A 12,617-nucleotide genomic window follows, 5' to 3' on the forward strand; every position below is an offset into this window, starting at 1 on the left:
GTAAAGCAGCACTCCGGCGCGGTACGATTTTTTGGCTCCTGAGGACAGAGTTATATCAAGGTAGAAGTGTATATGGGTAACACTAAGCACTGGGCTCCACTGGTTCACCAGCAATAAGGCAGCCTGGGATTTGTGCATTCTCCAGACCCTTAGGCCAATGGGGCTCCTTTGGAGCACTGCGAGCAACTTAAAGTTGCTCTCTCCCAGCAGAACCCGAGGAGAAAGGACAGCAGTGCAAACATTAGCGGTCTTTCCTTGAAATATACGTGGAGTTACACTCATGTAATAAAATGCAGAGCCAAGTGGTAAACTCCATTCACCTTGGACCGCTTCACCTCCATCAAGCCCATTAGACCACAGCTCTATAGGAGAAGCAATATGCAGTCCTGCACCAAGGACAGGTTTTGTAAAGGGGGTTGTGTGGTACAAAGACAACCAAACTGGATCTGTCAGCCAGGAAGAGAGGATGTGGCTCTACCTGGCCAAAGATCACCTCCAGCTCGGCATTTAAAAGTCACAGCAAGCACAGCAAAAGTCCCCTTAGGGTCCTGTTCTCTCTCTCTCTCACCCCTCTCAACCGGGCCTCTGCAAGTGTAACTGCAGCCCCTTTCTAGGATAGTTGTGACAATTTGGGGAATCTATGTACAATCTATGAATTCCAGTTTGATTTTATAAACTAACTAAAAATTCTGTTTTTCATTTTTTAAAAATTTTAAACAGCCAAAAACAAGACAAAACAAACAAAAAAATTGAAAAGTGCAAACATGTAAAAGCCAAAAAAAGGTGGGGGGGCGAGGGCAGCCACATTTTTTTGCTTGGGGTGGTAAAAAACCTAGAACCTGCCCTGTGCTGTGAAAAAGCTGGGGCTCAGGATCCAAACTGAGCTCTGGCCAGTGAGGGTCCCAAAATTCAAGCACCAGGCCATGCCCAGATGTCTACACATTTTTTAGCCCTGCACCTCAAACCCCTGTGAGCCCAAGTCAGCTGACCCAGGCCAGGCACAGGACTTTTAGCCCTGTGTAGACACAGCCTGAGAGACCTGGAAGGAATCCAGAAGGACTTTCAGAGACAATAGAAGCAGGGACAGGTGAGAGGAACAGGGGCGTACGCTTTTGTAGCAGAGGAGTCCTTTTAACTGCAAAACCAGCCACAGAAGAAGAAACCTGACTGCAGCGAGGGGAAAGAGTGAATGAGTGAGCAAGTGTCAGAGAAGCCACATGCTGGAGGGGTATCCTGGACTCCTTAGAGGACTTGACCTAAGCCCAAAGTATGCTCTAAAGTAGTGAGGAAACTAGGCAGGGAACGGTGTACAGGCATTTTATTGTTTTGTCTAGATCTGTATATTTCTTGTGCTAGCTAAAGTAAAAAACTTGATTAGTTTTTGAAACCCTTACAAAGCCTCTGGGTCTGTTTGTGTCCCATGCCCCTGAAGTGGTGAACTGTAAACTCAGAGTGCTCACAGACCTGGCATTCTGAGTAAGCATGTGCTGAAACTACTGGGGAGATTAGCGGATCAGCACTGGCCCTGGTGGCCTAAACCAGCTGGGCTGTGAGGCCCTATTTCCACAAAAGGGTACCAGACAGCCTGTGCCTATAAATTGTGCCAGGCAGGCCAGGGAAAGAGACAGTGCTGCAGCCTACTTAGACCATGGGAAGCTTAAGAATACACTGTGTGATGGGACCCAAACCCAGCAATCTGGTGAGTGTCTGGCTCGGCGGAGCTCTACTAGGGCTGTGACAATAGTAACACTCCAAACAGAAGCTTCTCTCCTAACAACTACATGCTGATGCTCCAAGACAAAACCTACAAACAGCATTCTTTCCCTGTGCTTCCACTGTAGTCCTAGCTCAAAGGGTGAGACAGGAATGGAACCAGCAGACTGTTGCACATGAGTTGGAGGCACTGGGGAGTGGTTTCTAGGTACTTTGAATTAGTTTTGGAATGTCTTTTAATCTAACCACTTTGTATCAGTTATAGGTTATGCCCAGTAACTGTATACCACACTTCATGTTTCATCAAATGATGTGTATTTTTTGGTATTTATTTATCATTAATGTGCATGAAATTCTCTATTTCTTTTTTCTAACCAATCTTCAGGTATCTCAATGCCAGTACCTGTGCTTGGACTACAAGATGATTCCAAAGTGTTCAAGAAAGGTAGCTGCCTGCTGGCTGATGAAAGCTTTGTCTTAATAGGCTCTTTTGTGGCGTTCTTCATTCCTTTAACCATCATGGTGGTCACCTATTTTTTAACTATAAAATCACTTCAGAAAGAAGCTACCTTATGCATTAATGACCTTGGCACAAAGACCAAGTTTGCTTCATTTAGTTTTCTCCCTCAAAGTTCTCTGTCATCAGAGAAACTCTTTCAACGCTCTTTGAACAGAGAGCTGGGGAATTCAGGAAGGAGGACTATGCAGTCAATCAGTAATGAACAAAAAGCTTCCAAGGTTCTTGGTATCGTCTTCTTTCTGTTTGTTGTGATGTGGTGCCCGTTTTTCATCACCAATGTGATGGCAGTCATTTGCAAGAAATCCTGCAATGAAGAAGTCATTGGAGGACTGCTTAATGTATTTGTCTGGATTGGCTACCTTTCTTCAGCTGTCAACCCATTAGTATACACACTGTTCAATAAAACCTATCGTTCTGCTTTCTCACGTTATATTCAATGTCGATACAAGGAGGAGAAGAAGCCTTTACAGCTGATTTTAGTGAACACCATACCTGCTTTAGCATATAACTCCAGCCAACTCCAGCTAGCACAAATGAAGAGTTTAAAAAAAGAGGCTAAAATGATGGCCAAGGATTATTCTATGGTTACAATCGGAATACATCCTTTAGATAGTACCTCAAAGGGCAGTATTAGCCCAGTCCGTGAAAAGGTTAGCGGTGTGTGACTCTGTTAGCCTGTCAACAGCTGCCATGGCAACCAATGGTACGTACTCAGAAAACTTCATCTAACTCTGAGAAGCTTTGATAGCTTAGGAACATTAGCCCTGTCTAAGAGAACTTCAATAGCATCACATACTCATGTTATCCAATTAATGACAAACAGGGTTAAAATGCTATCAAATGTGCACTTATTCATACAGTATTTCAGCTGTTTTAAGCACAGGCGTTATTAAACTTATTTTTTTAGTATCCTAAATAATATATTTCTTAAAGAAAAATGCAATTTATTGTATTATTATACCATGGGCTGTGAAGAAATTAATGCGTTTCTTTTCCTTCTGCAAATGAAAACAAAGCTATTGTTTGGTTTACTTGCTGGTTACCTTTGAATTAATTTGTCTTGCTACAATGTAATTTTATTATCATTAACTGAATGAGCACTTTACAGGATTTTACAGGAAAAGAAAACATCAGTTAATTTATAGATATATATTTAAAAGAAAATAAATATTAAAGAAAATGCTATGAAAACCTGTGTAGATCAATTATGTGAAAAATTTGGTGTTTTTATGGATATTTTTCCTTTCCAATTACAATTTTGAAATGTTCTGCCATTTGTTCTGTTCTTCAAGTTAGTTCTCTTCAAAAGTAAACTAAATTTGAATGTTCCTTTGTCCCTACAATGATTATTGACCTATATTTTTTATTTCATTTTACCTCTATTCTGAATGTTTCACATGCACTGGTTCAGACTTTGTTACAAAAAGCCTCTATTGAGCTTGGTTCTCTACTACATTATACTGTTTTTACAACAGTGTAAGTGAGGTAACAGGGTGGAAAATCAGGACCAACACCACTAAATAATTTCAGCTTTAATCCTGTTGACATTTCTCTTTACAGCTCCCATAGGTTTCAAATATAATTAACTTCAATTGGAGTTCTGCATGAGTAAGGAGTGGGCTTTAACAGAATATCTTTCCTCATTTCTGCTTGATTAGAAAGGACATTATTATGGTATTTTCCTTTTTTTGTTTTAATGTTTCTATACTGAGAATAATTAGAAGACTGAAAAAGAAGTGTTGTTCTTTTCTTACTAGAATTTGATTTTCCTCCATCACATATGCAAACTATTTTGCTGTTGCTAGAGGGTTGCTCAGGAATGCTGGGCTGCTTGCATTATTTGGCTACAATATTAATGAGGGATGCCTGGGCAGATCCTTACATTTTGTGGAGGCCCACTGAAAATAATGAGATTCTGCAAATGGTGTAGGATTCTACCTGCACAGATGTAATGGCAGGATATTTGGATTATTTAAAAAAGCATCAAATATTTTACGTTGATAAAAAGGCCTAATCATGCAAACATTTACTACTAGGTGTAGCATGTATTTCCACTGAACCCAGTAGGATTCTGTGTGGGAGTAAAATTACAGCTGTTGCTACTATCTGCAAGATTGCAGCCAAATATTAGACACTTAGGGCTGGTCTACACTGGGGGGGGGGTTATCAATCTAAGACGCAACTTCAGCTACGTGAAAAGCATAGCTGAAGTCGAAGTATCTTAGATCGATTTACCTCGGGTCCTCATGGCGAGGGATCGACATCCGCGGCTCCCCGTGTCGACTCCGCTACCACCGCTTGCTCCGGTGGAGTTCTGGAGTAGACGGGAGCGCGTTCAGGGATCGATATATCGCATCTAGATGAGATGCGATATATCGATCCCCGAAAAATCGATCGCTACCCGCCGATACGGCGGGTAGTCTGGACGTACCCTTACATGGACTTTACAAACAGGTATAAGAAAAGCAAGGTACAGTCCAGTTTTAGAGCCAATCAACTGAAAATAAAGGGTCACTATTTGGTTAAAAGTTATGAGCCAAACCCTAATATCTTCATTAAGTCACTGAGTTTCACCAGCATAAAGAGTGAGTAAATACTGAATGAGGACTTAAGCAATTGGCCCCAAACCAAATTCCCTTAGATGATGAAAAATGAAACAATGTTAAAAATCTAATTTAGTGCCTATTGCGGCCTTGTACCACTTGCACAGTGGATGAGTCATAGGAACATTTCCTGGTGCAAAGAACAAGTCACATTTCAGTCTGCACTGACTTCAGTGCAATCATTACTCGCCACTAGTGCATACTTAGGCGATTTGAGAGCCATGGTGTTTATCTGAACCACAATATTTTCTGAAGCTCCTGAGTGGGTGAGTGCTTCTGCATACAATCTCCACCCTGGGCTGTGCTTTACAGACATAACTGAGCATTTAATTTCCACTGATTATACTGTTTATTTATTTTCTGCATCTTATTCAGCTTGGCCAAGAAAAGCAGACTCCCAATTTCTAGAAAATTTCATTTTCTGTCTCTAACAACACTAGTACAATGTTGCTCAGGTTACAAACATTGCTCAGGTTGCAAACTAAAGGGAAGAAATGTTGCAGTCTAAACAAGTGATTTTAATTAATTGTTTTACATTTCATTAAAGGATGCCTATTAGTGTACAGTTCTTTAACACTTATTAAAAGAAAACCTATATTTTAGACCTATGCTACCTGACAGTGTCCTTTTAATTAATTAATATAGGTAATAGAATGTACCTTTCCACTGGAAAGCAATGTACAAGACATGGAAATAATATATATAAATATTATATATATATAAATAATATATATATATATATTAGGAAATAATAGGAAATAATATATATATATATATATTATATATATAAATATATATACGCACACACACCTCTACCTTGATATAATGCTACCCGATATAACATGAATTCAGATTTAACGCAGTAAAGCAGTGCCCCAGAGGGGCGGGCTGCACACTTAGATGCAAGTTTGATATAACACGGTTTCACCTATAACGCGGTAAGATTTTTTGGTTCCTGAGGACAGCGTTATATCAAGGTAGAGGTGTATATACACACACACATAATACACACACACACTTGATTTTTAATATCATTAGCTCTCAGATAGTTGTTTATGCAGGGAGAACAACAGCTTTAGCCCTAGTAGCGTCTTTAAACAAAGATGATGGAATGCATAACGGACAAAGATGAATGTCTGTGGCTCTTCATAAATATTTTTGACAATTTGATTGCTACAGTACCTGATCCTGTAGCCTTATTCTGGCAACATTCCCATAGACGTCAATGAGCTTTACCTGAATAAGGACCACAGCCCTCTACTTTGCAGTAATAGATTTGCGAGACAGTTAATAAATAGATATCAACTAAGAGATAAATTTTATTACTGGTAGACATCAGGGTTTAGCAATTTCAAAACCAGAATTTATAGCGCCCTGCTGATATCTGGCCACTGTTTGAACTGAAATACAATACTGCTTACTAGGGCTGGCAGGGGAAAATTATTCCACTTCATGAAAAAAATTGAAATTTTGACATTTGTTTTGGTTCCACATCAGAGAAAAATGAGACCTTGTGGCATTTTTTGTGAAAAAAAAAAATTAGACCCCACCCCAACATAACTCAGCTGCTAGGGCTCTCATCTGGGATGTAGGAGGCCCAATTTAAAGTCTCTGTCCTCTGAATCAGCAGGCTATTGGCTATTCTGGGATGGGGTCTCTCTCTCTCTCTCTCTCTCTTCCACCCTGAATCAGAGAAACATTTACAGCAGGCGTCAGCAACCTTTCAGAAGTGATGTGCCGAGTCTTCATTTATTCACTCTCTAACTTAAGGTTTCATGTCTCTTTCTAGAAGTCTATAATAAATAACTAAACTATTGTTTTATGTAAAGTAAATAAGGTTTCAAAATATTTAAGAGTCTTTATTTAAAATTAAATTTAAAATTCAGAGCCCATTGGGCTGGTAGCCAGGACCCAGGCAGTGTGAGTACCACTGAAAATCAGCTTGTGTGCTGCCTCCGGCACCTGTGCCATAGGTTGCCTACCCCTGATTTACAATCTAACAGCATTTTTGATGGAAAAGACCTTTCATCTAAAATGTTTCAACTGGCCTCTGCTGTTTATAACTTTTCAACAGCATCTGAAAAATGTCCAGTGATTTTAAGCTTCTGTTATAGAATATTTTCCTAGTTTGTGGCTACTGTGCACATTTTTATATACAGTAGGGCAAAAAATCCTCCATTTCTATCCCATTCATGCAATTGTGTACTGTATGTATGTAATTGGTGCCTAATGGTAAGATGCATTCTATTTTGAATACATAACATATATGTTTATGTAAATACACAGAAGAGAAAAATATTTGTTGTATTTTGAAAACTTTAAATGTGAAATTGTGCTCTAATGTTTAGTTGTTTTCTTAAATCCCACTGCTAGCCAAGCAGATTAAAGCACTCAAATGCCATCAGTTCCTTTATAAACTGGAATTTTGTCTTAAGTTATTGGGGGAGGTTGTTTGTTTGTTTTGGTAAATTTTAAGAGAACTATATTTGCTGAAGGTTAAAAAATATTAAACATCTTGTTAGAGTCAAACAAAGCAGAACAGCACCTTAAGGAACTTTGTGACCTTAATAAACACATGGAAATTATGATCATTCTACCTTTCCAATGAATGTATTTCTCTACAACAAAAACGTATTTTGTTTAGATGAGCTATATATATCTAACTGTAAATATCTCAGTTCTAGCAACAAGCTACTTACAATATTAATCAGCCTATCAAATTCATTTGACTCAGGGGAGTGTTATAAAGGTAAGATTACTAAGTGCCATAATAAACTACAATATAAGGGCAGTTCACATATTCATAAATTTTACTTCAACTGCATGACCGCAGCGCCATCTCTTGGTACTTTTTTAAAGTGACTATTATCATAAGAAGAAATCAAAATGTGTTGTCTTATTTAATGCTTTGTTTTCCTGCTATTTGCATAAAATAAACAACTTCCTAAAACATTAAACTGTTAATTGTTCTGTACAGTACATATGATTTTATTAGCAACTGTAATGTGTGTTAAAGTACGATGGTTATTAATAAAGCGCCCTCTCAAAACCCAGTGGTAATCACATGAGCTTCATCAGGCTTTGTAATATACAGCTAAAAATATGTACCCTCATATTGTTCACAAATTATCAAATTAAGGAAAAAAGCCTCCTTTACTCATTGACCAGTGAGGCACCACTGGGTTAACCGTATCTGATGAAAACCCCGATTTCAAAAATCATTCCATACAATCCTATTTGTTTGTACTAAGATATTATCGCATCTCTATGTTGGACAGATTCTACTTTCACTTATTCCTGTTTCACACCAATGTAATTCCATTGACCTCAGTGGCATTACTCCTGATTTACACTGCTGTAAGCGAGTCAAGAATCAGACCCAGTACCTGTATGTTCACATATCCATTCTGATTTCCATTGCTGAAGCTCAATTTCAAACTCTTTCAAGCCAGCCGTATCATCGTCTTCATTATTTATGTTACAATTGTGCCTAGAAATGCCAGTTGGGACCAAGGTCTTAAATAAATCCTGCTTGTTCGCACGATAAACAGTCTGCAGTTTTGTGAAACAAAAGGATTCTGGTTTAACAGAAATAGACCCAGCATTAGGCATAACCAGACTAAGCAATTGCATAGGGGCCTGTGAGCAGCTCAAGGGAGCTCCCCATTCACTTTTTATTATGTGTTGGGGGGGCAAAATATTCCTGCTTAGGGCCCCCAGTGGGGTAGCACCACCTCTGAACAGAAGGAAACTAAAGTAGACAATTCAATAAGCAGTAGTAGTTCAAAATAATAGAATCCAAAATCTGAATGAAGATTTCAGTCTTGAATAGTTGCTTTCTGTGTGGATAAGGTGTTTACTCTTCAATAAGTACAATCCCCAGGTATTATTTTGCAACTAATCCATCACTGAAAAAATCATATGCATAGTATTCTATAATGTAACAAATAGACAAGAATACAGGTATTTGGCTTTTTCAGTCACTAATAAAAATCAGCTTTCACAGTTCAGCAGCATGGGTTCATTATAATGAACTCAGATGTAGTTAAATTCCATTTAGAATTAAGTAAAAGTCCCAGACTGTTTCAATGACATGCAAAGTGCATATTGCAACTCCAGTATCAGTGAATGTTTACATATAGTTATATAGTTCTGTGGCAGTGTGGGAGGAGTGAGATAAAGACTGCTTTACTGTAAGTAGTAGTCATGGTACCAGAATTCCTCTGTGTTTTTCTGAAAGCACCTTCATTGAGTTAACACTTATTATGTAGTTTGCCCTAATTGTTAAAAGAGAATTCATCTGGTTCATCCATCTGGCAGTTCCAGCTGTAAAACAAGAGAAGATGTCTGGTCTGCAAGTTTATCACTGCATGATTTGAGGGGACAATTGAATTCTTGAACTGCTGAAAATGTGGGTTATATTTGGCAGGTTTCTGTGTTGCGGTTATGTTCTTTGGGGTGTATAACCAATTTATTATATACTTACCACATGGCACATAACTGTAGATGACTTTACTATTGGCATTATAGATCTTCCAAACAGAACAAGATTCCGGGAACAACCACTTGAAGGTGTGCTTCAACCTCATTCTATTTGACACTGATATTGCTACTTTAGTCACAGCCATTTTATCAGAAAGGCCTTTATTTCACCTGAAACTGTAAACTGTTATAACAATGATTCTAACACAGTATGATAAATTATGTCCAAAAATTTATTAATTCAATAAAATCTTCACATACTTCATTATGACCAGGAACCTTAAATTCATAGATTCTAAGGCCAGAAGGGACCAAATATAATGAAAAGTTGAGGGGCCAGATTCTTTCATTTGAACTCAATGGGACCGCTCACATGTGAAGTTATTCACATGCTTAAGTATTTGTAGGGTTGGAGCCTTTCACTTGTGAAAGTCAGGAGTAACTCCATTTAAGTCATTGGGGTTACATCAGTGTAAAACTATTTCTAGACTAGGAAATTGCATCATGTTTAGAAATGTGTTAATTAACATGTTTTAATTAGATGAGGTAATTGAGGTATTATCTTTTAGCTGACCAACTGCTGGTGGTGAAAGAGACAAGCTTTCGAGCTTACACAGAGCTCTTCTTCCAAGACCTGGGTAAGCTCGAAAGCTTGTCTCTTTCACCGACAGAAGTTGGCCAAGTAAAAGATATTACCTCAGCCACCTTGTCTCTCTCATATCCTGGAACCAACATGCCTCCAGCAACACTACAAACAACAATGTTTTAACTAGCAATTTTGTAATACTAATAGAGATAATCAGGGGAGTATGGGAACTACTCTGCATGTGCCCTTTGGGGCAATAATCACCCAAAGGAGGCAAGGAGGGATGAAAAGGAAGACGTGACCCTGTCTCCCCTCCACACCAGGTGACAGAACTTGTGTGCAATCTCTTTATCATGAAAGTGTAACTTAGAAATGTAAATTTTTTTGGTTACATAACTGCACTCAAAAACAAAACAATGTAAAAAGTTAGAGCCTACAAGGTCCACTCAGTCCTACTTCTTGTTCAGCCAATCACTAAGACAAACAAGTTTATTTACATTTATGGGAGATAATGCTGCCTGCTTCTTATTTACATCACCTGAAAGTGAGAACAGGTGTTCACACGGCCCTGTTGTAGCCAGCATTGCAAGTGCTTTGGGGTGGGGGAGTGCGCGCTGCCCAGTGCTCTGGGGTTGGGGGGGAGGCCACACACCTGTCAGGTGCTCTGGGGGGCTAGGCCGTGTGCTGCCCACCCACCTAGTGCTCCTGGGGCTGCGCACCTGCCTGGTGCTCTAGGGTGTAGGGGGGGCTGCCTGCCTGCACAGTGCTCTGGGGGGCCACATGCCACCTGCTCACTCAGTACTCTGGGGTTGGGGGCCGTGCGTCACCCCGTGCTCTGGAGGGAGGAGGAATGCACACCTGCCCGGTGCTCTGGGGGACTGGGCTGCACGCTGCCTGCCCTACCAGTGCTCCAGGGTGCCACCCACCAGCCTGGTTCTCCGGGGGGCTGCGCACCTCCCGTCAGGTGCTCTGGGGTTGGGGGAGGAGGGGGCTGGTGGCTGCGGGGGAGGGGGGATCTGGGCTTGGGGAAGAAGGGGGAGAGAGGAGTGGGGCCTCAGGTGGAAGGGGTGGGCCAGGCCAGGGTCTAGCCTCTTCGAGCTGGTGGTTCTCTCACTGGCTCATGTGCCAGACATGCTAAACACTCACATAACCCTTCATGCTTCAGCCACCATTCCACAGGACATTCTTCCATGCTGATGATACTCATTAAAAAAATAATGCACTAATTAAATTTATGACTAAACTCCTTGGGGGTGATTTATATGTCCCTTGTTCTGTTTTAACCACATTCTGCCATATATTTCATGTTACAGCAGTCTCGGATGATGACCCAGCACATTGTTCATTTTAAGAACATTTTCACTGCAGATTTAACAAAACGCAAAGGCGGTACCAATTTGAGATTTCTAAAGATAGCTACAGCACTCGACCTAAGGTTTAAGAATCTGAAGTGCCTACCAAAATCTGAGAAGGATGAGGTATACAGCATGCTTTCAAGTCTTAAAAGAGCAACGCTCCAATGTGGAAACTACAGAACCTGAACCACCAAAAAAGAAAATCAACCTTCCGCTGGTGGCACCTGCCTCAGCGGATGAAAATGAACATGCGTTGGTCTGTTCTGCTTTGGATAGTTAGCAGCATGGACGCATGTCCTCTGGAATGGTGATTGAAGCATGAAGGGACATATGAATCTTTAGCACATCTGGCATGTAAATATTTTGCAACGCTGGCTACAACAATGCCATGCGAATGCCTGTTCTCACTGTCTGAGCAATTGGCTGAACAAGAAGTAGGATTGAGTGGACTTGTAGATTATAAAGTCTTACATTGTTTTATTTTTGAATGCAATTTTTTTCTATATAATTCTACATTTGTAAGTTCAACTTTCATGATAGAGATTGCACTATAGTACTTGTATGAGGTAAATTGAAAAATACTGTTTCTTTTATCAGAGGGGTAGCCAGGTTAGTCTGGATCTGTAAAAAGCGACAAAGAGTCTTGTGGCACCTTATAGATGAACAGACGTATTGGAGCATAAGCTTGCATCTGACAAAGTGGGTATTCACCCACGAAAGCTTATGCTCCAATACGTCTGTTATTCTATAAGGCGCCACAGGACCCTTTGTCACTATTTCTTTTGTTTCCTTTTTACAGTGCAAATATTTGTAATCAAAAATATAAAATGAGCAATGTACACTTTGTATTCTATGGTGTAATTGAAATCAATATATTTGAAAATGTAGAAAGCATCCAAAAATATTTAAATAAATGCTATTATTTTACATAAACTGGTTTTGTAAAACAGATTGTATAAAGTCGAGTGCATGCTGCCCCACTAAGCACATTAATTCGGCGGTGTGCGTCCATGGTCCGAGCCTAGCATCGATTTCTGGAGCGTTGCACTGTGGGTAGCTATCCCGTAGCTATCCCATAGTTCCTGCAGTCGCCCCAGCCCACTGGAATTCTGGGTTGAGATCCCAATGCATGATGGTGCAAAAACAGTGTCGCGGGTGATTCTGGGTAAATGTCATCACTCATTCCTTCCTCCGTGAAAGTAATGGCAGACAATCATTTCGCGCCCTTTTTCCCTGGATTGCCCTGGCAGATGCCATAGCATGGCAACCATGGAGCCCGTTTGGCCTTTTGTCACTGTCACCGTATGTGTACTGGATGCCGCTGACAGAGGCAGTACTGCAGCGCTACACAGCAGCAT

At 40.2% G+C, this 12,617-nt stretch overlaps 1 protein-coding gene across 1 annotated transcript in view; it reads left to right on the forward strand.

Annotated features, from left to right (window-relative positions):
* HTR2A (5-hydroxytryptamine receptor 2A) overlaps positions 1-4,384 on the forward strand; it is a 44,514-nt gene extending 40,130 nt beyond the window's left edge. The window contains exon 3 of the mRNA XM_030565151.1: positions 2,099-4,384. Within this exon, the coding sequence (XP_030421011.1) occupies positions 2,099-2,898 (800 nt within the window). The 3' untranslated portion in view covers positions 2,899-4,384. The remainder of the gene's footprint in view (positions 1-2,098) is intronic.
* The last annotated feature ends 8,233 nt before the right edge of the window (positions 4,385-12,617 follow it).

Source organism: Gopherus evgoodei, chromosome 1 (assembly GCF_007399415.2).
Source record: "Gopherus evgoodei ecotype Sinaloan lineage chromosome 1, rGopEvg1_v1.p, whole genome shotgun sequence".
Lineage (NCBI taxonomy): Eukaryota > Metazoa > Chordata > Testudines > Testudinidae > Gopherus > Gopherus evgoodei.